The following is a 27,810-nucleotide window of genomic DNA, read 5'->3' as shown; positions in this document are numbered from 1 at the left end:
CAGCTGCAAAGCATCTTAATTTTGATAATGTGACCATGGGGATACTGCAATGGTTTTAAGTGAAAAATGGTCATACGTCACTTTTTCAGTGCTGTTGTAACTTTGCAGTCACTAAATGAATGGTTGTAAATAGAGGACTATTTGTATACAGTTGTTGAAATGCTTTTAGATAAAGTATTTGCATTCACTGATACTCACGATACACTGTTTATAGACTTAAACACAGCAAAGCTATGTCTAAAAACACAGAACGTACTAATTCTCTTCCAATTTTGAGTCCCAACAGATCAGGAACCAAAATGATTACTCAGAAACAAGAGGAAGATTTCAACAATCTTGGAAACCGATGTGTGCAGAAATATTAAAAAGAAAAAATACTTAATACCGTGTTTCCCCCCAAAATAAGACAGGGTCTTATTTTCTTTTGACCCCCCGAAATAAGCGCTTCACCTTATTTTCGGGGAGGTCTTATTATTTTTGAGATGCAGGAGGCAGCGAGCATGGTCATCCCATGGCTGCTGCTGTGTTGCAATATTTTCAGGGAGAGCTTATTTTAGCACATGCGCTCAAAAGCCCGATTGGGCTTATTATCTGGGGAGGTCTTATTTTCAGGGAAACAGGGTATCCAAACCATTAATGAGAATTAGCAGGGACAGCAGTCCTGCAATACAATCTGAAATCAATGCAAAATAAAATAGGGAAGAACAGAATGAACATCTAGGTGGTGATGATATAATCCTGCATTTTGCTGCAAATCTCACATACTTATTTTCAGTATCCGTCTTGTCTCTTAGCATGCAAATACATGAACAGGCCAAAGGAGGACAAACATACACAAACCTAATTCTGTATGAATAGCATCTATACACTAACTGACATATAGCACATTAAAAACTATTAGAAAAATCAAGATATACCAAAAATTTGGGGAGGGGGCAACTTGTAACCCACACATATAGATACTGGCTTTTTTTTTTTTAAACACGAAGCCTCCCAAAACATTACTGTGGAAAACCAGCAATATAAATTACCAGTTATTGAAACAAAACAAAAAAGTATAAGCCCCAAATAGATATAACTTTTAAGGCAGTACTACAATCCAAAATCCCAAGTTACAAATATTACTTCAGAGGCACTTACTGAAAAATCAATTAATATGGTTTGTGTAATATATAATAATAATCCTAATGTTCTTACCCCAAACACCTTCAGCTAATGATTTATTCTGGTTTGGTTCCCTCTCATGTTCCGGATTCAGGGATGGCTAAAATAACAAATCCACAGCTTGATTAGTTTAAGTTCCATTAGAAACTGTCTTGTAATTGAAATCTCATTTTCTAGATTGAAAGAAGCATTATCAAAAAGCTCTGAATCAGTAAGAGGAGATAGTGAAATTGGTAAACTAGCCATACTAGTCAGATGGAAAGTGTAATCTTAACAAGGCTATAATCTAAATGGCTTATATTGGCCTGCAAAATAAACATCAAACATGAGAACAGGATGGGTTTACCACACTGAACTTAGTAATTTAATAACATTTGGTCTAGTATCATTAGTGGTAACATGGAATATAGAGAATATTTCTTTGAAAATGAGGTTGGATGACAAGACACAACTTTCAAGATTATTTTTGGGAACTCCCTTAAAATGAAGACATTCCTTGTTTAAGGAAATGCAGCTACATCAAGAACAGGAAGGAAAGTTGGGTGTTTCTGGACTTGCACGTTGAGTCCTGAAAGTCCTTGGGCAGGAAGAAACTTGCAGGCTTGCAAACTGTTGGCCTGATCTCCCGTTGCTTGCTGAATGGGAAGGAAGATGGAGTTGCAAGCCCCAGTTGTTTCATCCAAGCTACATCCGCCTGAGTGAATGAGTAGCTACAGGAACCCTGGATGGTGGGATGGGGGGTGTTGAGCACTGTAGCATCCTTATAGTTTGGTCATAGGGGTGAATGACTACGGAGGTACTACTGAACCTTAACTTTGAAACTAGGTTGTAAGTAGTTTTGGGGGAGCCTGTCATAAATCAAATGGTCACTAAATGACCTGACATAAGTCAAGGACTACCTGTAATATCTTTCCAATATCAAAAACCACAGTAATTTCATGAAATGTTCTGAATAGTTTCCTTCTGCAAGTACCTGAATGCACTATGATAAACTTACAAAATCTTCAGCTTCAAATTGTTTGGGTTCTTCCTTGCGTGTCTTTTTCAGTGTCTCACATTCAGATGCTTTGTTTTCCTGTGATCCTTGGCTTTTTCCAGACTGAAAGCTCCTGGTGCGAGCACGTGAACTTCCATTATGATATCCTGCTCTATAGTTTGAGTTTTCTGTTCCATTTCTGCCTTGTGAACGCCAACCATTTCTTTCTTTTCTTCCTGAATGCCCTTGAATAAGTTTTAAAAGATTAAAATCAAAATTGCATGCCATGTTGCACAAAATTTATTATAGGAAAATGTAAATGAAACATTTTGAACTAGTTCAGTTTAATAACCAATTCTACTTTACAAGTATGAAGAGTCTTTGGAATGTATACGTATATGTATACGTGTGTGTGTGTGTATATATATATCTCTCTCCAATGACATGCAAGTTTCCAGAAAGGAGCAAGAAATAGTAAAAACATTTATACAACTCTTAATATAATAAGCATAATGTGTCTAGTGGTTTTAAGGTGTTGCAGAGGACTCAGAACTATGCTAACAATATTTTTTATTCATTCTATCTATAAATTAAAAGTTATATACCATTTTTTTCAGAACCTGTATAATCCCGCTGTAATTGAAAATATCATGATTCTATGTAAATAAACACTTTGATGTCTTATTCAAAGACAAAAAATTACAAACAAACCTCCATTTGAATAGCCACAACTAGGATCCAATCCATCAGAAGAGTTATGCCGTCTACGATTAACTTCATAACGATTTTCTGTCCATGAAAAGGTGCTGGAATGTTTCTCAAAATTCAGTGATGACTAAAGATGAAAACAAACATTATCTGTTGTTTGTATCAGTAGCACAAATTAATCAACACACTATTATGTACATTTGCTGAGGACTACAATCTTGTCTTAACACCCAACTACTACACTCTAATGCAATCTTATCCTTACTGTTTAAACATTCCAGTGGTGGGTTGCAGGTGGTACGCCCCAGTACAGGCATACTGGAGTCTGCCCGGAGCACCGGATACCATTCTGGTACAGTGCTCCGGAGGGCCCACCCGCCCTCCCGAGCTCCTTACCGGTATTTTAAGTCTTCGGCGCTTCCACGCACATGCACAGCACGTACAGCGCCTGCGCGATGCTCCACTGAGCAGCTGAAGCATTGAGGAGGCTCGTGGAGGCGCTAAGACACATGTGCGCACTGCGGACGCAGCCGGGCCTGTTCCAACCGTACCGGTTGGAACGGGATCCAGAACCCACCACTGAAACATTCTCACATTAAAGAAGAAAGGTAAGCTATACTACATATACTACATCCATTCAAATATTCAGAACAGCAGCACTGAAAGGGACCTTGGAGATCTTCTAGTGTTATGAATATGCACACTGAAACATTGAAACCTATACAGAAAACAACTCATCACTCTTCCTAGATTTTTCTGCTTAAATCCTTTGTAGGACATTTAGATAGTCAAGGATATAAAATTATTCAAATTTTCTAAAAATGTTGATACTACATACAGTCTACCTTTTCAGCACATGGTGGAGCTAGCGTTCTATTAATCCCAATATTGCAATCAAAGAAAGTTGCTAGTTTTATTGATTTATTACGTTTCAAACTGTAGATCTCTGGACTATTGTGAGGTGGGAAAAACTTGATACTTGGAATGGAAGTACACATGTATTCTATTTTGTTAATAAAACCAAGATAGAATGTAAAAAATAAACCACATTCATAAAATTAAAAATCAAAATACAATGTAGATTGTCTTACAACTTTATTTCCATTTGTTTCTTTTATTCCTCCATAGCCAGTGAACATTTGCAGCAGTTATAAGAAATATTAACAATAAATATGAAGCATTTTTCAATTATAATAAGAATACAGTTACCATGAAAGTAATGCTAAAAAGCCAAATTCAAAACAGTAGTTAAAATATATATTATTAAAAATTAAGAATTGAAGTCTAGTTTCCTATTTTGAAATGTGTATCCAATAATAGAAAAAAAAGTAATGATAAATATTTGAAAAAACACCAAAACATTTGAATTGCAGGTGTTTTCCTGAGGGGACTTTTAAAAAAAAAATTACAATGGGCAGAATTCCCACATTGCACAAAAATCTGGGGTTAAAAATTCCTTCTTTACCCCAGCCCCTTAGTACTTCCTTGAAAACCTCTTCTGGGTCACTGTAGCGCCTACCATTGCAAGGGAAAGGGGAAATTGCCTGCATTAGTAATTTAAGAAGTAGTACAAATAACCTTTGATGATGGTGGTGGAGTAGGAAAATTAAGCCAGGCTGGAGCAAAGTCATGCTGCGCCATTTAGGTCCAGTCTTCCAATCAGTGAAACAAGGCTTCAACACCTCATGACAATTACCTGTCAAATAAATGTCATAAGTTTTTAAGTATGATATACTTCAATCCTGGGTCAATTAAGAGATTTTTTTTAAAAAAAACCTAGAAATACAAGTAAATAACACAAATACATAATAGCTTTGCATAGCCTATTTGGAAAAGAATGTTAAATGGACAACACAGAGAGATCTCATATTCTGAACAAAGAATTTTAAATGTCAACAATTTTAATACTGACATCAAAATTTACATTTTATAAAATTAAAAAAGATATATATTAGCATTTTAAGATGATGTTTGAATGTGAAAATGTTTCCTGTATAAACACTTTAATCAAAAACTCTCAATCTGCAAGTGAGAGAGAGAAGAAAATATCTTCAATTCATATTGAAGAAGGAGTTTAAAAACTGGAGGCAAGTTTTTTCAATACAATTATTTTCACCCCACCCAGTTAAGTCTCACCAAATAAAATGAGACATACCGTATTTTTCGGCGTATAAGACGCACCTTTTTTTCCCTCAAAAAAGAGGCTGAAAATCTGGGTGCGTCTTACACACGGAATACAGCATTGCCTCCTGAAGCCCCACCCCTTCACCAAAATGGCCGTGCCCCTTATGGAGGCTTTCTGAGAACTTCTGGGGGCTGGGGAGGACAGAAATGAGCAAAAAACTGGCCGCCCCCACCCCCACCCCTAGCAGCAGTCTATAAGCCTCCATAAGGCTATGCATGCAATTTTTTGACAAAAATTGGTCCGTTTTTGCGAAAAACATACTGGTTTTTTGCTTGTTTGTGCCCCCCCTGCCACGAGCACGCTGCAAGCCCCCCCAATAGCTATTCATGCCTTTTTTTTGAAACAAAAAACGAGTTTCATGAAAAACGGGCTGTTTTTGGGAGGTTTAACTGATTGATGAGAATTACATTGATCAAGTGCTGTGCCAGCAGAAACACCTACCTATCTACTGTATTTCTCTCTATTTCTCTCTCTATCCCTCTATCTACCTACCTACACACACATACACTCTCTCTCCCTACCCATCTACTGTATTTCTCAATCTCTCTCTATTTCTCTCTATATATCCCTTTATCTACCTACCTACCTAACTACTTTCTCTCTCCCTACCTATCTACTGCATTTCTCTCTCTCTCTCTCTATTTCTCTTTCTATCCCTGTACCTACCTACCTACACACTCTCTCTCTCCCTACCTACCTACCATATTTATCTCTCTCTCTCTCTTTCTCTATCCCTTTATCTATCTACATACCTACTCTCTCTTCTCCCTACCTACTGTATTTCTCTCTATATATATTTCTCTAACCCTCTACCTACCAACTTACCTACTCTCTCTCTCTCCCTACCTATCTACTTTATTTCTATCTCTTTCTATTTCTCTCTCTCTATCCCTCTACCTACCTAAACACTCTCTCTATTTCTCTCTATTTCTCTCTCTATCCCTTTATCTCCTACCTACCTAACTACTCTCTCTCTCCCTACCTACCTACTGTATTTCTCTCTTTTTCTCCCTGTCTATCTCTCTATCTACCTATCTACTCTTTTTTTTAATTTGCCTCTTCAAAACCTTGGTGCGTCTTATACTCTGGTGCGTCTTATACTCCGAAAAATGCGGTACTTTGAATCATATAGAGACCACCTTATTTGCAATTCTGTGACAAGATAGGCAGCAAATAAATTTAATAAATAAATAAAACAAGGCTATTCACAATTAATAAAATAAATGTAAGGTAATCCTGGGGCTATAAATTGAGTGAGTAAATTACAAAAATATCCATCTTGAACTCCTGCAGGAAAGGTGAGATAAAAATTTAACAAAAATAATAACCAAACCACTTCCATATTTTTAACAAGAAAAACATATGTCCAGAGTTTTGAAATAAACTCAACAGTCTATCTTAACTTGGGCATAACTATGCAAAATTCTGATCACAGAAGAGATAAAACTAATGTCATACAGTAAATGAATCACTTATTTATCCTCCCCCACTCAAGTTTGGAGCATTTTAAAAATCAGTTCTGATTATATTTACATGTGGGTGCTTTAAAAATTATTGCAAATCCTACCCAAAACAAGCAATAAAGTATTGGTTGAAGGATTCATAAAAATACATTCAAATTATCTCATCAATTATGCAGTGTATATTAAGTACCTCTGGACTTCAAAGCACAGGTAGGCTGATTAATATTAATATTATTTAATTATAACATTAAACTGAAGTCAATATTATATTTTTTCTTAAATCAATAACCCTAACCTTTACGGATCTAATTTAAGAAAACTAGCCCAGCAACCTTAAGAAGAGAAATATTTATCAAGGAAAAAAGCCTTCAGTCAAACACTTTTCTTTAAAAAACAGTTATCTCTTATTCTGCCCAGACTTTCATCCAGGTTTTCGGTAAGAATAGTTTCATAGGCATACACACCAAATACAAAATAGATCCAATCAGATTCGCAATATTTATTCTGCAGCACACTTTCCATCAAATTACTTTTCCCCCTTTTTCCTTCCCTTCTTTTTCCTTCCCTCCCTCCTTCATTCTTTTCCTTCTTTCAGCTATAGAAAACTGCCAGTATTATTTATATTACAATGCCCTCTTCTGCTTATTGAAATATACACAAGAATAATGCTGATATAAAAGAGTGACATGAAACATCAAGCAGTAATGCAATACAGGTCTACTTTTATTGTTTCAGCACTGGTTCTTCATTTGACACACACCTATGGCAACCGTGAAAGAGATTCCCCCTCCTCAAGAATATTTTCCAACAAAGCTGAGCAGATAGACGGCTATTATAAAATATCGTTAAGTAATTTTAAAAGAATGAAAAGAGAAACTGCAAAGCAGGATATTGGATAGACAGATAAAATTCTACTAAAGATAATGTATATAATTTGTTTCATAACCCCAGCTTGACAGTTTTGTTTACAAGCCAACCAAGCTGCAAATGGGTACGCTTTTCTCCTTGCTCTAACAATTGGCAAAAGCATGTTATTTCTTTCCGCTCTACGCTGGCTGAACATAAACAGAAAGGCAAAACAAACTGCAACTTCTGAACTAGAAGAAAGTTGGAGGCATATTTGTTTTTTGTTTTTTTCTGTGTGCTTGCCCTGTTCCTTCTTTCCCTTTCTGATAGGGTCCTAAGCAAATTTCTTAGCACTTCCTAATTGGTTGACATGCCAACTCCCCAACTAGGTATATGTTGCTCCCAAGCCAGAGAACACAGAATAGCTTTCTTTCCAACAATGTGCTGAATTTCTAACATTAGGTTAGGGGAAACTAATGGAATGATCTCCAAAGCTGTCAAAATACATCAATTCTATTCATAATTCCACACAAAAACATAAGAGCCAATGTTTTGACAATCAGCTTTGTTAATAATTTAGCAGTGTTCAGAAATAACCATGAAATAAATAAAAATATTGTGGCCAGTACCAAATCAGTTTTCATCTTCTTTCGCAACCTTTGTAATATATAAAAGGTGCAACGATTTGGAATTAAGTAATTTTTTTTCTTTTCTTGCAAGGGGGAGGGGGGAGTCTGCCAAGCAAACTCCTCTTCAGATTCAGTGACCAGAGCATGGTGAAAGAGAGGAATTCTCTTCAATGCCAGATCACTTCTGCTTTTCTGTGTGTGAACAAAAAGATGTTATTTTCTCCATGCATAGAATGGTTTGGTTAGCCCTAGGGGGCATGACTCCACCCATAAAGGGGCAACTCTTAGCAAAAAAGAGGTTTCTCACAAAGCACTTTAAAAAGCTATGAAAAAATAAAAAATGAAGCAACTGTTTACCAAGAACAATTAACAGAAACTGCAGGAATGCTCAATGTTCATAACCACTAGCTTACACAGATTTCATACATCAGGTTGATTTGGATTCCACATATTGAAAAAGCCAAGAAGCACTTTTTCTACAAGTAATGTTACACTTGCTTATTTTATTTTTATATATTAAAAATAAACAAATTTATATGATTGCCTAACTCACACACAGGTTACTCTGGGTGGCTTACATCAAAAACTCACAATATAAAAACCATAATCCCCACCCCCATCGTAGCAGCAATACAATCATATTTATTAAAGAAATCATATATGGCAAAATGTTTTACATCCATTTTTTAAAAATGGCTCCCTGTAAACTATTACTTCTGAATCCAGGGTCTTCATATAAATTATCTTAGTATTTAAATAATGCATTGGCTTCCAACTCCATTTGGTGCAGTAGAATAAGCTAGTAACATTGAACCTCAACTTTTTACTTTCACATAATAGTACAAATTAGCCATTTTTTATCAAAAGAAATCTATCTAATCAGTAAAACCCAAAACCAAAGTTTCATTTTTCCACCTCAAGCACAAAGTCCAGAAGCTGTTTCCAAGTAGAAACAAAAGTAATTGTGGTTTTTTATTTCTTTTATCAAAACAGTCAACTTGGCCATTTGGAAGTCAACTCCTTTTCTTTCTTTTCCCTTCTTTTCTTTACTTTACTTTATTTAGATTTATAAACCGCTCCCTCTCCCCGAAGGGACTCGGGGCGGTGTACAGTCAGAGTTAAAACACCATATACATACATATACATAGAGGAGGCAATATACAAACTGTACAGTAATAATAAAATTAGAGACAACATTAAAATCTACCCCAAAAACTACCCCATAATTAAAAATAACAGCCAGGAGGATTAAAGAATATTACTATGAATGGGCCAGGCCAGCTAATTGGAACGGGTGGGTCTTGAGTTTCTTGCGGAAGGAGCGGAGATCAGTGGTGGTTCTAATATCGGGGGGGAGGTCATTCCAGAGGGTTGGGCCCATCACAGAGAAGGCCCTACTCCTGGGTGCCGCCCGCTGGCATTGCTTGGTGGACGGCACCCGGAGGAGTCCCTCCCTGTGAGAGTGAATTGGTCGCAGGGATGTATGGGGTAGGATGCGATCCCGCATCTACACTTTCTACACTTTCCCTTTCCCCTCTCCTATTTTTCCTATTATTTGTTTTTATATTTTTATATTTTATATTGTAAATTAATTTTTAAAATTGCATTAGATAATTATAAGAATTATCTAAATTCACATAGTAGAGTTTTGTCACTCAATCTAAGCAGATTTCATCTCTGAACACCTAAGGATGTTTCTTGCAAATGCCATGAATCCTGAATAACTCAGAATAATAGGCTACAAAGATAATTTAACTAAACAGAAAATATATTACATCTATATGAAGAAAATTACCTTTACAGAGAAATGTATCTCATTTCCAGAGAAGAATGTCTTTAAGTTTGATAACATACCATCACACAATTAAGAATGCTCCCATACTTTGAATTAATTCAATTAATGCAATCCTACTATTAGTACCTTACTATTACAATACCTTACTATTACAATTACAATACCTTACTATTACAATTACAATACCTTACTTTTATAATATCTTATTAGTTTACGATTCCTATTATCTACAATGTAAAAAAAATAGGTATTGTAATTTGGGGGGGACAATTGGGAAGACATGAAGATGTTAATACACACAATGTATATGTTTATACATTAGGATTAGGGGCACCTATTCATGTTCTGTAAACCACATTCTTATCTATACACGGAAGTCCATTTTTATGTTACTTTCTTTACAAACTATCTCTCAGCAGTGCTTACAGATAAATTAAGATTTTTTTTTTAAAAAAAGTAATGTATTAAAAGCATGGGAAAAACAGTTTCACTTGGAATCAAAGAGTTCAAAGTGAACAATGTTGATGTCATGAAAATGTTTTACAAAGAGATCTCCTTCTTGTTATTATTCTGTTAGCTGGTGGGATATCTAGAAGATATCTTCTAAAAAGATTTGGAGAAAGTTGTAAAAAAAAATTCTCAAGTAGTGGAGAAAGGGCGTTGGTACTTACCTGATACACCTCTTCTCATAGTGGGGGAGGAGTATCCAGACTGGGTTAACCTTGTCCTCTCATTGATTGGATTGAGTCTGATAAGCTCTTTGGGACACGCCCCCTGGTCACCAGGTACTACCCAGTTATCGGCGAAGAACTCTATCCGACTCGTTGTACCATTCACTCCAGACTCTTATTCCAGTTATTAGCTTTTATAGGTTTAAACATCAACATAACCTTCTTTAAACAACCAACATAACGTTTAGCAACCTAACATTGTCAGGGAGGGGCTGGATACTCCTCCCCCACTATGAGAAGAGGCGTATCAGGTAAGTACCAACGCTCTTTCTCCATAGTGAGGGGAAGGAGTATCCAGACTGTGACGTACCAAAGCCTACACGTCCCTAGGGAGGGAGAGCCCTGAGGCAACATGCCCCAACTCATACCTGGTGAGGCGTGGCCCCCGCCCTCTGGACTGCCTGTAACACCCTGCGGCCAAATGAGGCCTCTGCTGAGGCAAAAGAGTCCAATTTATAGTTCCTTACAAAGGGTGAGGGGGAAGCCCACGTGGCTGCCCTGCAGATTTCGGCCAAGGAACCCTCTGTGGCCCAGGCCGTGGAAGTGGCTGCGCTTCACGTGGAATGAGCTGTGATATGACTTGGTGATGGCAGGCCCTGTGATTGGTAGGCAGTGGCAATACAGGTCCGCAACCACCTGCCTATGGTGGTGGAAGTTATCTTTTTTCCCAGAGACCTCGGCTGGAAGGAGACAAACAGGGCTTCAGATTTCCTGCTTGGCCTGGTTCTCCTGAGGTAGATCTTCAGAGCCCTCCTTACGTCCAGAGTGTGCCACTTCTTCTCTAACAGGTGAGAAGGATCTGGACAGAAGTTTATTTATTTATTTATTCGACTTATCAGTCGCCCCCTCTCCGCAAAGGGACTCGGGGCGACGTACAATCAAATCAAATATACAAGTGTGGCATGGAGGAGGTAACATCAATGATTAACAATACAGATGCAAGTGCAAGCCACTAAGTTAAAAAATAGCCATAAGTTAAGACAGTTAAAACAATTTAAAAACCCAAAATTTACATTTACAGTATTAAAATTGCCAGGGAGGTTAGAGGTTCTAGTTAAGCCAGGCCAGCTAGTTGGAACAGGTGGGTCTTGAGTTTCGTGCAGAAGGAGCGGAGATTGGTCGTTATCCTGATGTCTGGGGGGAGGTCATTCCAGAGGGCTGGGCCCATCACTGAGAAGGCCCTACTCCTGGGCGCCGCCCCCCGACACTGCCTGGTGGACGGCACCCGGAGGAGTCCCTCTCTGTGGGAGCGAATTGGTCGCAGGGATGTATGGGGCAGAATGCGATCCCGCAAGTAACTAGGTCCTGTGCCATGGAGCGCTTTAAAGATGGTAACTAACACCTTGAAGCGCACCCGGTAGACCACAGGGAGCCAGTGCAGCTCGCGCAGGAGTGGTGTTACATGGGAGAACCTCGTTCTCTCCATGATTGCCCGCGCGGCCGCATTCTGGACCAGTTGCAGTCTCCGGGTGCATCTCAAGGGGAGCCCCATGTAGAGAGCATTACAGTAGTCCAGGCGGGACGTCACCAGCGCGTGAGTGACTGTGCGAAGGGCATCCCGGTCCAATAGGGGGCGCAATTGGCGCACCAGGCGAACCTGGTGGAACACCCCCCTCGCCACGGCTGCCACATGGTCATCCATAGACAGCCGGGCGTCTAGGACGACGCCCAAATTGCGCGCCCGCTCCACGGGGGCCAGTTGCTCGCCCCCAATGGCCAGCGATGGAATAAACTGGTTGAACCGGGAGGCCGGTAGCCACAGCCACTCCGTCTTGGAGGGGTTGAGTCTGAGTCTGTTGTCTCCCATCCAGACCCGTACGGCTTCCAAACACCGGGACATCACTTCGACGGCCTCGTTGGGGTGGTTTAGGGTGGAAATGTACAGCTGTGTATCATCAGCGTACAGATGGTATCCCACCCCAAAACCACGGATGATCTCGCCCAGCGGCTTCATATATGTGTTGAACAGGAGGGGCGAGAGGACCGACCCCTGTGGCACCCCACAAGTGAGCGGCCTCAGGGTCGACCTCTGCTCCCCTGCCAATACACATTGCGTCCGGTCAGAGAGGTAGGAGCAGAACCACCGCAACATGGTGCCCACCCCCAAGTTGGGCAAGATCAGTTCCTGTGCTCGATGGAAGCAGGTGCACACCTTGGGGATGAAGGACGGGTCCAACCGTAACACTACTCTGTCTTGGTAGAACACGCAGAGATCCTCCCTGGTGGACAGCGCTTGCAGTTCGGATATCCGTCTGGCGGAGGTGATGGCCACCAGGAAAGCCACCTTAAGAGTCAGGAACTTAAGAGAAACCGTTCGTAAAGGTTCAAACGGAGCGCCTGCCAGAGCGTCCAATACCCTGTGTAAGTCCCAGGACGGGTACCTGTGAACCGTGGGCGGTTTGAGGTTGGAAGCCCCCTTGAGGAATTGCCTGACCATTGGGTGGTAGGTCAAACTCTGGTTCCTGTCACACAGGACAACTGATGAGATGGCTGAAACCTGTCTCCTAATCGTGTTGGGAGCCAACCCCCTGTCCAGGCCCGCCTGGAGAAAGTCCAGAACTTGAGGCATCGTGACCTGGATCAGATCGTGCCCCCGGGAGTTACACCATGTGGAAAAGGCACGCCATGTAGAGCCGTAAATGCACTCTGTGGAGGATCTGCATGCGGCCTGGATGGTCTGTATCACCTTGGGGGAGAAGAGGTCTTTCCTCAGAATGCTCCACTCAAGCGCCAAGCAGTCAACTGGAGCCACTGAGGGTCTGGGTGCTCCAGCGACCCCTGGCTGAGGGATATCCTCTCCTGGGGGAATTCTCCAGGGCCACTCCACTGAAAGTGACTGGAGGTCTGCAAACCATGGCCTCCGGGGCCAGTGAGGGGCCAACAGAACCACTTCCACCCCCTCCCGAAGGATTTTCCGTATGACCCTGGGGATCAGGGGGAAGGGTGGGAAGGCATACAGAAGACCCCTGGCCCAAGGGCTTCGGAGAGCGTCTGCCCCTGCGGCCCGCCGTGTCTGGTACCGGGAGAAGAACCTCAGGAACTGTGTTGAGAGGAATGGTGAACAGGTCGACCTCCGGGGGTCCGAAGTGCTCCGCCACCTCTTCGGAGATCACCGGCTGCAGCCTCCACTCCGAGTTGTCCACCTCGGCCCAGATGAGCCAGTTGGCTCTGGTGTTGTCCGCCCCCGCTATGTGCTCTGCCCTCAATGACAGCAGGTTCCTTTCGGCCCACTGCCCCAGACGTTTGGCCGCCTTCATGAGAGCCCTCAATCTGGTCCCCCCGTCTGTTTATGTGAGCCTTGGTGGTGATGTTGTCTGTGAGGACTAATATGTGATGAACCCTGTCCGAGCGGTGGAAATGTAACAAGGCCAGGCGGACCTCCCTGAGCTCCAACCAGTTTATGTTGTGAGTCCCTTCCGCCTGAGTCCATTGTCCTTGCACCATCTGAGCCTGCAGATGGGCGCCCCACCCGCTCAGATTGGCGTCCGTTGCTACCGTCATCAGGTCTGGTGTCCAGAAGACTTCGCACTTCGTGATCACTGGGGACATCCACCAAGTCAGGGAGTAGGAGACTTCTGCTGGAAGAAGTACTTTGGACTGTGAGCAACTCGTGAACCTTCTCTGGAAAGGCAAATGGAACAATTGGAGGTCTCTAGTGTGGAGACGAGCCCACGGAAAGATGCCGATGGCGGAGACTGACCGTTGTCTTACCTGAACGGTCGTTCTCATGGCGCTGCGGAGAGTACAAGGATGGGTTAACACAGCCTGTTTGCCCATGGACTGAGTAGATTTTTCCCCCTCTGGCCACGCCTCCTTTGCCTCTTCTGGCTCAGTTTTAAAAACGAGGTCTTGTCCGACGAAGACGTCCTCAGCTCACACCTGTGTAAAGATACAATCTCGGAGCTAAACAATCACCCTGGGTGGGTCTTGTACTCTCCGCAGCACCATGAGAACGACCGTTCAGGTAAGACAACGGTCATTCTCCATAGCGCTGCTTGGAGAGTCCAAGGATGGGACATGCCCAAGCTATTGTGTCCCAGGGCGGGAAGAAGTGACATTGTCCGGAGCCTCAATAACCTTCTGTAATACTCTACGGCCAAAGGAGGCTTCGGCAGAGGCAAAGGAATCGATCTTGTAGTTTCTAATGAAAGCCGTGGGAGACGCCCACGTGGCCGCTCTGCAAATGTCCAGAATAGATGCTTGAGTCGCCCAGGCCGCGGTCGTGGCCGCACTTCTGGTGGAATGTGCCGTTACACGAGGTGGAACCGGCTTGCCCTGAAGGTCATATGTCATCTTAATTCAAGCTCGCAGCCACCGACCTATGGTTGAAGATGACACCTTGCGACCCAGCGAGCCTGGTTGAAAAGACACAAAGAAGGCCTCGGAGTGCCTGATGTCCTTAGTTCGTTTCAGGTAAATGCGGACTGCCCTTCGCACGTCCAATTTGTGCCACCTGCGCTCCTTGGAGTGTTGAGGGCTGGGACAGAAATTCGGGAGGATAACCTCCTGAGACCTGTGAAAATGAGAATTCACCTTCGGCATGAAGGCGGGGTCTAACCGTAGGATGACCCTGTCTGGGTGGATGATGCACAGGTCTTCCTTGGCCGAGAAGGCCGCAATCTCAGATACCCTTTTGGCTGAAGTAATGGCTATAAGGAAGGCAGTCTTAAGAGTCAGATGTCGAAGAGATACCTTCCTCAAAGGTTCGAAGGGAGCCGCTGTCAATGCCTGCAGGACAAAGGGTAGGTTCCAGGTCGGGTACCTGTGCACCACCTGGGGTCGAATGTTGTAGGCCCCCTTCAAGAAGCTCTTGACCTGAGGATGGTGACTCAGGGATTGGAGTTGGTGTCTGGCTAAGATGGTGGATAATGCAGCAACCTGGCGCCTGAGAGTGGCTGGTGCCAGTCCTTTGTCCAAGCCCTCTTGTAGGAAGTCCAATAACTGAGGGATGGACGCTTCCACACTGTCAATGTCCCGTTTGCTGCACCAGGAAGAAAAGGCAGCCCAAGTCGCGTCATAAATGCGAGTAGTGGCCGGACGTCTGGAAGCTTGGATGGTTTTAATGACGTTGTCTGAGAGGCTCTGGTCCTTCAGAAGCTGCCCCTCAAGTGCCAGACGGCTAACTGCAACCATTGGGGCTCTGGATGGTTGATGGCCCCCTGACGCAAGGATACCTGGTCTGGAGGAATTTTCCACGGTTGTTCCACAGACAGATCGACCAGGTCCGCGAACCAGGATCTCCTGGCCAATGTGGAGCCACCAGAATGAGCTCTGCCCCCTCCTTCAGCAGCCTGTAGATCACCTGCGGGATCAGAGGGAGGGGCGGAAACGCGTAAAGAAGACCTGGAGGCCAGCTGGACCTCAGGGCATCCGTCCCCTCCGCTTGTGCTGACTTGTAGCGGGAGAAGAACCGCTGGAGCTGTGTGTTTGCCGCCGAGGCAAACAGGTCGACCTGTGGGAGACCAAACCTCCTTACCACCTGTGCGAACAGGTCCGGATGAAGTTGCCACTCCGAGTTGTCGATGGTCTGACGGCTCAACCAATCCGCACTTACGTTGCTGGTTCCAGAGATGTGATCCGCCCTCAGCGACGCTAAGTGGATCTCTGTCCATCGTCCTATGGCCTCCGCCTCTGACATGAGTCTTTTGGAGTGGGTCCCTCCTTGTCGGTTCACGTGAGCCTTTGTGGCCACATTGTCGGTCAGTAGCAGAACGTGGTGCCCCTTCAGCTGTTCTGCAAATCTCCTCAGCGCAAGCCGGGCTGCCCTGAGTTCTAGCCAATTGATGCTCCAGGGCTGCCTCCGCACTGGACCACCTGCCTTGCGCCAGCTGACCTTGGCAATGCGCCCCCCAATCGTAGAGACTGGCGTCGGTCGTTACCACAATCCTGTCGGGTTCTCTGAATAGGCAACCCCTCTCCACTGCTCGAGACTGCCACCAACTCAGAGACCGAGTCACTCTTGGTGGGATGCGAACTTTCCTGGTGGAGTTGCTGATCTTTGCTCTTTGCATTGGAAGCAAGAACCACTGCAATTCCCTTGCATGAAGACGTGCCCAGGGAACTATGTTGAGGCAAGAAATCATGATCCCTAACAGTTGGGATAGCTGCACTACCTGCCAGGATCTGTTCCTGCGACACAACCGGATTCTGCTCCTGAGGTTGCGGATTCTTTCCGGAGACAGGGACACCTGGCAAGATACTGAGTCTATTATGGCGCCCAGGTGTTGTATGCGTGTGGCAGGAGTCAGGTTGCTTTTTTCCATGTTTACTGAAAAACCGTGGTCCTGTAAGGTGTGAACTGTGACGTTTACATCTCTCACCGCTTGCTGATGAGTCCTTGAGTGGATGATGATGTCGTCCAGATAGCACTCCAGGCGGACTGGAAGCTTGCGCAGGTGGGCCGCCACAGCTGCAAGAAGCTTCGTGAACGTTCTGGGTGCAGAAGAAAGTCCGAACGGAAGCGCCCTGTATTGGAAGTGCTTTCCGTTGTAACACAAGCGCAGGAACTTCCTGTGTGCGGGATGGATGGGCACATGCAGATATGCCTCCTTGAGATCGATGGAGGTGAGCAGATCCCCTTGTCGCATGCAGCTTAGGATCGACTGAAGGGACTGCATTTTGAAGCGCTTGTAGGCCAGATGTCTGTTCAGGCGCTTCAGATCTAAAATGGCCCTCCACCCCCCTGAATTCTTGGGGACCAGGAAGAGAATGGAATAGAACCCCCTCCCTTCCTGTTCTGGAGGAACTGCCTCTACTGCGTTGATCTGCAGAAGATGATCTATCTCTGCCTGCATGAGAGCCCTCTTTACAGGGTTCTTGGATAGTGGGCAGCGAACAAAGGTCCGCGGAGGAGAGGATAGAAACTCCAAGGTTAGACCCCTCCTGATGGTATTTAAGACCCACTTGTCCGAGGTTGTTTCCTCCCAACGGTCTGCATAGAATTGCAGGCGGCCCCCGATGGGAGGAGACCCCAGACAGTCACTTCCGTCTAAACTGACGGTTGTGGGATCCCCCACGAAAGGGCTTCCGAAAGGACCCCTGATTGGATTGTCTGCCCCTGGAAGAAAAGTTGTTTCGTTCCTGGGACCTGTCAGAGGACTGGTTAAACTGTCTTTGGGAGGAATATGAAGAGGAGGAGGCCTGGGCACATTCCTGTGCCCGAAAGGCCTGTTTCCTGAACGAGCCCTGACCTTTCCTGTCATGCTTCCTGAAGGTGGAAGGCAGGACCTTCCTCTTATCCTTTGTCTCAATTAGGAATTTCTCTAGGGAATCCCCAAAGAGGTTCTCTCCCTTGAATGGAGCTGAAGCCAGCTTCCACTTTGCCTTCATGTCCGCCTGCCAGTGCCGAAGCCAAAGCAGGCGGCGAGAAGTGATGTTGGACGCTAGTGCCCTGGAGGCGAATTTCGCAGCATGCAGGGATGCATCAGAGGCATATTCCACAGCCGTAATGATCTTGTTAAGATCATGTCGCCAACGAGATGCTTCAGATGGGGGCTGAGATCTGAGTTGGCGCAGCCATAATAGGGATGCCCTCGTAAAAAACGAGGCCGAAGTGGAGGTTTTGATCGCCCAGGCAGCCACCTGGTGCGTTTTGAGACAAGCCTTTTCTGCCCTCTTATCCTCTGCCTTTAACCCTTCTAATAACTCGGCCGGGAGATTAGAATTAGAGGTCAGAGAGACCACAGGGGCATCAACTTCTGGAGGTTTCAATACATCCTCCAGCCTAGGTTCTAAGGGATACAGTGATTTGTCTGCGCCACTGGGGTTGGCCAGGGTACCTGGCTGTGCCCATTGGCGCTGGATAACTTCCATGAACATGTCAGGGACTGGTATCAGTTCTGGGTCAGGGGTTGTTTCGCTGAACAGCCCTGCCATGAGGTCCTGGGAAGTAGAGGGGACTTCCTTGTCCTTAGGTTTGGCACCAAGCTCAGTAGAGGCTCTGGCCTTGTGTAAGATGGACTTGAATAAGGATGGCTTAAAGAGACCAGTGAAGGAGGGCTTGTCTGGAGCCATATCCTCATCCTCCGAGAGAGCAAATTCCTCAGCAGTCTCCTCCTCCCACGTAGACACCTCTGTGGTGATAGAAGTGCCCGGGGAATCAAGTACTCTGGTCCTCTTTTCCCCCAGGGGGCGAACAGGCCTAGAGGCCTTGCCACCCCTGCCTTCCTGTAGCCTCATGGCTTCTACCACACCCTGGGAAATAGCCTGCGTGATGAGATCCCTCATTTCTGCTGACATAGCTGGGCCCTTGTCCTCTACAGGCCTGGATTGGTCATAGGCCTGTCCCCTGGCACCCCTAGGAGGATCTCTCTGATCCTCTGCATGAAAACAGCATTGAAAGGAGGGGATATCCTCCCTGACTGAAGAGCTAGGAGAACCTGGATAACCCAGAGAGGCTGCAGGGGATCCTGACATGGAATCCCTATCCCAGAAGGATGGAGATCTATCCCCCATTTCCTCCCCCTGCTCTATCTCCCTCTGAATGGGTGGGGAAGGAACTGGCCCAGCCTCACTTGGTAAGGGTGCAGAGGGAACCTGGGGCCTAGCAGACTTGTCCTTTAGGAAGTCCTGCCCCTTGTCCCCTTGAATTTTGGGGGCCTTGCTCCCAGCTGAAGAGTGGGAAGCTTTCCCCCCAGCGCCCTTGTTTCCCTTTCTCCCTTGGCCTGAGGGATCTGGCCTACTGCGCTTTGCAGATGGCCCTGCCAGCTCCTCCCTTCGCTCCAAACCTTCATCAGCCATCCTTGGTTGATCTTGAGTCGAAGAGGTCGCTGCTGAGGGAAGGGCAGTCGACGCTGGCCCGACGGCTCCAGAAGCGTCTGCAGACTCAGGTGGGAGGCTGGATCAGGCACCAGGACACTCCTTGCCGCTTCCCCTTAGTTGGCTGGGGAACTTCAGGCTTGCTGGAGACCCAGGCAAGCCCTCGCAATCCTCTGCGGCTGTCTGTTGAGGCGGACAGGCTCTGCTGCTTGCTGCTGCTTTCCGGAAGGTAAAAAAGTCTCAAAAAAATGGCCGCCGGTTCTTCTGCGCGCCAAAAGCCTCACTTAAGGGCCAGGCGCTTCGCATTGGGTGCAGCCGAAAAGCGCGCCAAAGCAGCGCTTTTCAAAATGGCCGCCGCTCTCCCGATCGGCAAAAGACGCCGTTTGGAGAAGCAAGGGCTTTTTTAAAAGCCTCTCCTCCAAAACGACCAGGGAAACACGGGGATTGCCGTCCTTCCCTGCGCTCACCAGCAGACGCCGGACGAGCGGCCTCGCTTGTTACCCCAGCTGCGACTAAGCAGCTGTGGAACCGATCGCTGCCTCAGCCTTACTTTAGTAAATCCTCTTCTTGGTAAAATTAGAAAAAAGGAAAATAAAAAGTCAAAATAATAAAACCTGGGGAAAAATCCTAATAACAACTAAATATCAACACATAAAATACTCTAAAATTACTATTGGAGAACCCAGCCTATTTGCTCAAAGCTGAGTGTTCCCCAAAACTCGTCCTATCGGGCAGACTGAGTTTTTAAAACTGGGCCAGAAGAGGCAAAGGAGGCGTGGCCAGAGGGGGGAAAATCTACTCAGTCCATGGGCAAACAGGCTGTGTTAACCCATCCTTGGACTCTCCAAGCAGCGCTATGGAGAACATGATACCCAGCAGTCTGGACAGAGTGGCTAAGGACACCCTATGCTTCCTGGCTACCAAGGAGGCTAGCTGCCTGAGGGATAGCTGCCTTTCTGGTGACAGATAGACCGTGCCTGCTTGGGTATCTATTAGGGCTCCTAGGTGGATCTGACTAGTAGAGGGGTGGAGGTGGCTCGTGGCCATATTCACCGAAAACCCGTGGTCTCTCAGGACTGTCATGGTGATGTCTAGATCCTGTAGGGCACCCTTAAAGGAAGATGATTGCAATAACAGGTCATCTAGATAACATTGAATACGCACCGGTACCTGTCTCAGGTGCGCTGCCAGAGCAGCCATTACCTTAGCGAATACCCTCGGGCCCAAAGACAGCCCAAAGGGCAAGGCCTGGTACTGAAAGTGGTGTCCTAGGTAGCAAAACCTGAGATATCTGCAGTGTTCCTGGGCAATGGGAATGTGCAAGTAAGCCTCTGTGAGGTCTACGGAGGTGAAAAAGTCTCCCTGCCTAACCCTCTCCAAAATAGAATGCAGAGAATGCATCTTGAACCTCCTATAACGGATGGAACGGTTCAGGCGTTTCAAATCAAGGATCGCTCTCCAGCCCCCCCCCCCCCGAGGCCTTGGGAATGACAAAGAGAATAGAGTAGTGTCCCTGACCCTGTTGCTCTGGAGGCACTGGTTGGATCGGCCTAATCTCCAACAGGTGTTGGATGGCCTCCTGCATCAGCAACCTCCGGGTTGGGTTCTTTGAGACCGGGCATATCCGGAAGAAACTCGGGGGACTGGAAAGGAACTCGAGCAAAAGGCCATGCCTGATGGTGTTCTGCACCCACTTAACAGAGGAGGAAAGATCCCAACGGTCAGCGAAGTACGCCAAGCGCCCCCCAATGGGAGGAGAGCTGGGTCTAGATTTAGTTTTTGCGGAAGGAGTGCCCCCCTCCGCCTCCTCAAAAGGGCCGCTTCTGCTGCCTGCCTCTCTGCTGCCTGTCTGGCAGCAGAATCCTGACCCTGAAAGAAGGACCCAGAGTCTTGACCCCGGGAATAGGAGCGTCTGGGGTACGGAGCCATCCTGAAGCTGCCCTTCTTCTGGGCGGTGGGTAGGACCTTCCTCTTGTCCTTGTTCTCGATCAGGAAAGGCTCCAGAGCTGGTCCAAAAAGGAAGTCCCCTGTGAAGGGAGCCGATGCCAGGCGCCGCTTGTGGCGTACGTCCGCCTGCCAATGTCGTAGCCAGAGCAGCCTGCGGGAAGCCACCGATGAAGCGATCACCCTGGAAGCAAACCTAGCTGCAGCTAAGGTGGCATCCGATGAAAACTGGATGGCTGCCACCAGCTTGTTGATGTCCTGATGCGATCGGGCATCTGTTATGGGGGTGCGTTGCTGTAGCTCCTGTAGCCACAGCAAGGATGATCGATTGATGAAGGAGGCTGTGGTGGCTGCTTTCACTCCCAAGCAGCCGTTTGATGACCCCTCTGCAAGGTGAGGTCCTCCTCCTTGTCCTCCAACTTCAGAGCATCCTCTGGCTCCCCGGGCATGTTGGTAGGCGTATGCAAGGCCACAACCGGGGCATCGATGGAGGGTTGTGCCAGCACCTGAGCCATCTCCTGGTCCACGTTAAAGAAGCCCTGTCCATGGATAGGGGTGAGGGGCCCGTGGTGGAAGATGCCCACTGGCACTTGACCAGGTCGAGGAAGGCTTTGGGAGTAGGTACCATGTCCGCCTCGATGGCCTGCTCGTCAAAGATGTTCTCCGCTGAGAAGCCCTGGCATTGAGGCGGCACTTCTGTTGCTCTGTTGCCTAGCTTGGCTGCTGTCTCAGCCTTGAAGAGCAGTGATTTGAATAAGGAGGCTGGAACAACCCAGTAAATGTCGGTTTAGGAGGTAGCATGCCATCGTCCTCAGACAGCTTGTTCTCTCTGATCTCTCCCTCCTCGCTTTCCAGGTCGCTGTCCTCTTGGGATGAGGCTGAGGAACTGGGAAGGTCTTCCTCCGGGGCTCCCAGGTATTCAGTAACCCTGGTGGGGAGGGGGGAGCCCCCTGTGGCTGTTGGAATGCTGCTGCCATGCATTGCTGGAAGGCCCTCATTATCAGTTCTTGAAAATTAGGTGCTCCTGTGGGGGGAAGCTGGCTGGAGCCCATGCTCCCCTATGCAGGGGGAACACCCAAGCATGGTAGTCCTGTGGGCAGGGCTGCCCCCACTGCAGAGTGGGGGGGATTGCCCCCCCTGAGCAGAGCCCCAAAGGCCTGAGGTGTCTATAGGGATTCTAGCTTGCATGGCTGGGTTCTCCTCTATGGCTCCACTGGGAGAGGGAGTCCCTGGAGTCTTCCGCTCTGTGCCCAGGCCTGGGGTAGTCTTATGACTGCTTGCCTTCTTGCAGAGCCTCTCCAAGGTCTTGTGCCTTCGCCTCTCGTACTTAGAAGGGGGCTTGGAAGGCTTGTCTCTGGATCTGCCCTGGGGGAGAGGTGCTTCCTTTTGTATTTAGCCTTTCTTCCCCACCCCCTTGGGCAGTTTCTGGGAAGGCCACTGACCTGGGTGGGTGCTCCTCTGCCCCTCCGGTGGGGCTGCAGGCTGGATTTGCAGCTGCCTGGATCCTCTCTTCCTTGGAGCTGCTGGGCGCGTGGATCACGTGGATCCTCCTGGCTTCAAAATAGCGCCGCGCGGCTGGAAACAAAGGGCATGACTTTTAAACTGCTCACCAAGCAGTGTGTGCTCCAAGGAGCTGCCGCGCGCCCTTGCCACTGGATTCCCCGCCTCCTGCCTCCTTCTGATGCCGCTGTGGCCAGGGATTTCCTTTCCGGCTTCTCTGTGGTCTTTTGGCCACATGGAGGCAGCGCGGGTGCTCCGCAGCGCTTGGGGAAGCCGTGGTTCGCTGCTCAACCCGAGGGGAGCAGCGGAGCGCTCCTGCGCCTGTAGAGCCTCCACAGCAGGGCTTGCCTTCAGGAGGCTTGTGCCCTCTTTCCTGCTTGCCCGGCAAAAGTCCTCACTGAGTGACTCCGGTCAGTGGCCAGGGCAGTGTGCCACTCCAGAGGGCTTGTGGCAGTCCTTTCCTGGTGAGAGGAGGCTGGGAGGCAAATTTCGCGGGTCCAAGTCTCTTTTCTTTAATTTTGTGCAATTTGCTGGAGAGCCAGAATGGTCAACCGTCCAGTGAGTGGACTGAGTCGATTACTGGGTAGTACCTGGTGACCAGGGGGCGTGTCCAAAGAGCTTATCTGACTCAGTCCAATCAATGAGAGGACAAGGTTAACCCAGTCTGGATACTCGTCCCCCTCACTATGGAGAAAGGTAGTATTATCTAGTCTATTGGATACGTTAGCTTCAGTGGATGAATTTAAATCAACATTCCCACCATTACTATCTCATATATTTCTTAAAGAGACAACCCGTGTTAAAACAGAGCCAAATAATATTTTAATGTTTACAATACTGTACGTTTGGCAAAACATATATTATTTTCATTATTATTTTCCATTTTTTAGATAATTAAGTTTCTTTCAATATTTTTTGATATGGTTTCCTGTGACTAGCAAAAAGTTTCTGACCTTAAATATGGGAATATAAAAAACTGTATCACTGATTATTTTGCTTTTGCTTTTTTGCTATTGTCCATATTATACCCAAGACTTTTTAAAAGCATTACTTTGAGCATTCCATTAAACTTATCTTAACCAGATTAAATACACCAAACTCTTTCAATCATGCAGCATAAAACCAACTCTAGTTTCTCCCCATCTTTATTATCAACCTCGTTAACATAATATTGGTACATAAATTCTCACACAGTTCTGTTAAGAGTGCCTTCAAAGGACCAATATATTACATATAAGTAACTATATTCTATTCTCTGGACCCTGTTCTAGTTGTGTGAAAACTGCAAATATATGTTCAGCTTTTGACCTACCTTGATGCCAACTGAAAAAGATTAGCACGCAGGCCAAATCTAATAAAGGGAACTAATTTCAGTATGAATAAAATTATTAAAAACCAAGCAAAGCATAATAGCAAATTGTAAACCATTAACCAATATATTACTGTGTTTCTTTTCATCCTTGACTGAGGAAACAGACCAAGTTTCTTACAAATACCAAATGGGGGAGGGGCTCTTCCACAAAGAAAAGTGTCACATCACAGATGCCTGCTTTCTGGGTCCCATCAAATGGCATTGTTTGATGAAAAGGACTCAGAGCAGAGAACACCAAGGACCCCAGAATTAATTACAAAAAAAGTAAAGTACAAATAATTAAAATAAAAGATTTATGCCAGAGGTCTCAAACTCAATTTCATTAAGGGCAGTATCAGGGTGGTGGTGGTGGCAGGATAGGGGTGGCCAGCTCGACATCACTCCTGTTGGGGGCATCTGTGGTAGCCAAGTGCTAAGGCAGGACTTCCTCTCAGACCATTCCTATCTCACTATAATATCCTTCCTTCCTTTTCTTTTTCCTTCCTTCTTCCTTCTTCCTTCTTCTTTCCCCACTTTCCTTATTTTTCCTTCCTTGCTCCCTTCCCATCTTCCCTTCTTTTTCTTTATCTTTCCTCTTTCTCCTTTCCTGTCCCTTCTTGCATGCTCAAATGCAAAAGGGGAAAAATTTCCCCTTTTGTTTTTAGTTGTTTTGTTAGCACTCTGCCAGCAAAAACAGAGCTCAGGAGGGCAGCATGTGGCCCCACCGTGCCCAGGAAAATGAAAGTCGGGGGACCATGCGCAGGCCTCCCATGCTCCATTTTTGCTGCCAGAGCCACCACAGGCTGGTCCTTTGCTGTTTCCAGGGCAGTCCCGCGAGCAGATCTAAGCACCCCGCAAGCCAGATCCAGTCCATGGGCCTTGAGTTTGACACCCCTGATCTAGACTGTCATGGTGATTACAGTTTTCCAATATTATCTTCAATTATGTATTAATTATAAAAAGCACTTTTAAAAAACTAGGACTAACTTAAGCTTTAAGCAAAGAATATATATTAGGAACCATATTAAATGCATTATAAATTGACCAAAATTATAAGCTACAGTAAGTTGATTCAATACTAGAAATCTATTCAAATTAGAATATCCTATATAGTTAAAAAGGGGACGTGGTGGCTCAGTGGACAGTGAGCATGTCAATCAGAAAGGTCGGCAGTTCGAATCCCTAGTGCCTAGTGAGTGAGCTCCCGTTACTTGTCCCAGCTTCTGCCAACCTAGCAGTTCGAAAGGACATAAAAATTCAAATAGAAAAATAGGAACTATCTTTGGTAGGAAGGTAACAGTATCTTTGGACAGCGCTGGCTCTTCGGCTTAGAAACAGAGATGAGCACCGTCCCCTACAGTCGAGAACAACTAGCACATACGTGCAAGGGGAACCTTTAGTTTTACCTTTATGTAGTTAAAATTCAGACCTCATATATAGAAAAAGGGAAAGTCTATATTAAATCCAGAAAATGGTTTTTAATCAGAACTAAATTACGCATTAGATTTACTTTTAAGGTAGAGTTATTCTGGACATCAAAATATATTAGACTAGAGATTAGACTAGGACTAGAAGACCTCCAAGGTCCCTTCCAACTCTACTATTGTATTGTATTGTATTGTATTGTATTGTATTGTATTGTATTGTATTATTGTATTGTATTGTATTGTATTGTATTGTATTATTGTATTGTATTGTATTGTATTGTATTGTATTGTATTGTATTGTATTATTGTATATTCCCACAATTTGGAAAACTGGCCTTCCAAGAAAGGAATTGAAACATCTTTCTAGTAAGAAGCATACCGCATTTTTCGGAGTATAAGATGCACTTTTTCTTCCCCTAAAAGAGAGTGAAATTTGGGTGCGTCTTATACACTGAATGTAGTTCTGCCCACTTGCCGGCCCAACTCTTTGGCCTCTGCCTCCCAGCAATTTGCCTCCTTTTTTTCTTGTTTACTTCCCCAAAAGCTAGGTGTATCTTATACTTTGGAGCGTCTTATACTCCGAAAAATATATTACATCCTTAACATTTACAGTTTAAAGTTAACTCTCTATACTCTGAAGACTATATTGTTTAGTAAAATTTAATACAATGTAATAAAATATTGGAGATTGAACTGAGAATTCAACATTAAAATGCTCATAAAAATGAGCCTACCTAAGCCAGATACCATCATCAATCATATTAAAAGCCACCAAGAAACCAAGAAGGCCAGTACTGAGCTATACAACCATCCAGAGGCCTTTAGAAGTTATCTACAAGAGAACTCAATGCTGTCTTCATTCTATGACTATGCCTGGGTACACACAATCTGTATCCTTCAGAGCCCTTGGAAGTTGCAGCCTGACCACCTTTATAGTATTCCCTAAAAAACAAAGGTTGGAAACTGGATGTAAATTGTCGAGTTGGGTCAAGCAATGTTTTATTGAGAAGATTGCCCCTTCATATTAATTAACCATTATCTCATTCCAACTACATTCACTTCCACTTTTCATTATGGCCTTGATGAGTTAAGAGGGACATGGATGTAACAAACATGTGACTAGTACACAATTCTAGATGTTAGAATACTGCTCACAATAGACCTGCAAACGTCTTCTGGACTCTCCTTCCCCAAGGCGTTGGGGTTCCACAATCTTTCCAGCTCGGCAGACTTGCAGAGGCAATGGCAGAAGCAGGGGAGAAAAGGGATGGTTTCGTGCATGCACACCACTTTTACAAACGCAGCATCATGCTTGTGCTTGCCCACCACTTCCACAGCCTGATTCCAAGTGGGCCTTGGACTGGTTGTGGGTCCCTGCCCAAGAGGATTGTCGACCTAAGCACGTCATTGGCTGGCTATCCACTGATGCAGTGACCAGTAAAATAACATTCTAACACCACAAAGTAATCCCTAATAAATGCTTTTACCTGTATTAACTCAGATTTGCTCTTTGCTTTCCACCAGGTGCACTCAAGGCACCTCTTCTTTCACCATCTCCGGACTCCTCTTAAAAATCAGGAGGTGCTCCAAGATCAGTGCTGGTAGTCCCCAACTTAATAACCATTTGTTTGGTGAGCATTCAAAGATGCAACAGTGCTGAAGAAAGTAATTTATTTTTCCACACTTACATCTGTTGCAGCATCCCCTTCGTCACATGATCAAAATTCAGACAACGGGCAACTGGCATGTATTTATAACAGTTGCACCATCCCTGGGTCATACGATCACCATTTGTAACCTTCCCAGCTGGCTTCCAACAAGCAAAGTCAATGGGAGGAAGCTGGATTTACTTAACAACTGTATAATTCATTTAACAACAGTGGCAAAAATGTCGTAAAAAAGGGCAAAACTCACTTAACAACCACCTTGTTCAGCCTGAACTGGGCTGAATTTGGGTCATATGTCAAGGTCTACGTGTATACAGGAAGGGGTTGCAAAGATGCAATCTGGTCTAAGATTATAGTTGACCTCACATATCAAACAGCAATTGAAGCCTCAGATAAACTATTTATCAAAGTCTACAGATGTTCCAAATGTTCCCTTTGAAATCCAGTCTGATCAATAAGATGCCAGAGATAGACAAATCAAATCCAGCTTTCCTGTATTAAATAACAGTCACTGAAAATTTCCAAATGTTTACAGAATTATCAGATCATGAGGGATAACCTGACATCATGTGTGGTCACACCAATACACTGCCACACCTGAAACCTGGCTGGGCTATGTCTTTTCCATATCCAGCCATGCTTTATTTATACACACCAGGACAGCTCT

At 45.3% G+C, this 27,810-nt stretch overlaps 1 protein-coding gene across 4 annotated transcripts in view; it reads right to left on the bottom strand.

Annotated features, from left to right (window-relative positions):
* Positions 1 to 27,810, bottom strand: part of GPBP1 (GC-rich promoter binding protein 1) — a 47,581-nt gene that overhangs the window by 10,390 nt on the left and 9,381 nt on the right. For all 4 annotated transcript variants that reach the window (XM_081945840.1, XM_081945837.1, XM_081945839.1 and 1 more), the window contains exons 4-7: positions 4,427 to 4,544; positions 2,852 to 2,975; positions 2,162 to 2,385; positions 1,198 to 1,264 (exon numbers count right to left, since the gene is read on the bottom strand). In XM_081945840.1, coding sequence (XP_081801966.1) covers positions 1,198 to 1,264; positions 2,162 to 2,385; positions 2,852 to 2,975; positions 4,427 to 4,489 — 478 coding nt within the window. In that variant the 5' untranslated portion in view covers positions 4,490 to 4,544. The remainder of the gene's footprint in view (positions 1 to 1,197; positions 1,265 to 2,161; positions 2,386 to 2,851; positions 2,976 to 4,426; positions 4,545 to 27,810) is intronic.

This window comes from Natrix helvetica, assembly GCF_964273705.1.
Source record: "Natrix helvetica genome assembly, chromosome: 2".
Lineage (NCBI taxonomy): Eukaryota > Metazoa > Chordata > Lepidosauria > Squamata > Natricidae > Natrix > Natrix helvetica.
The sequence above is the reverse complement of the archived record's forward strand: the minus strand, read 5'-3'. Positions and strand labels throughout refer to the sequence as shown.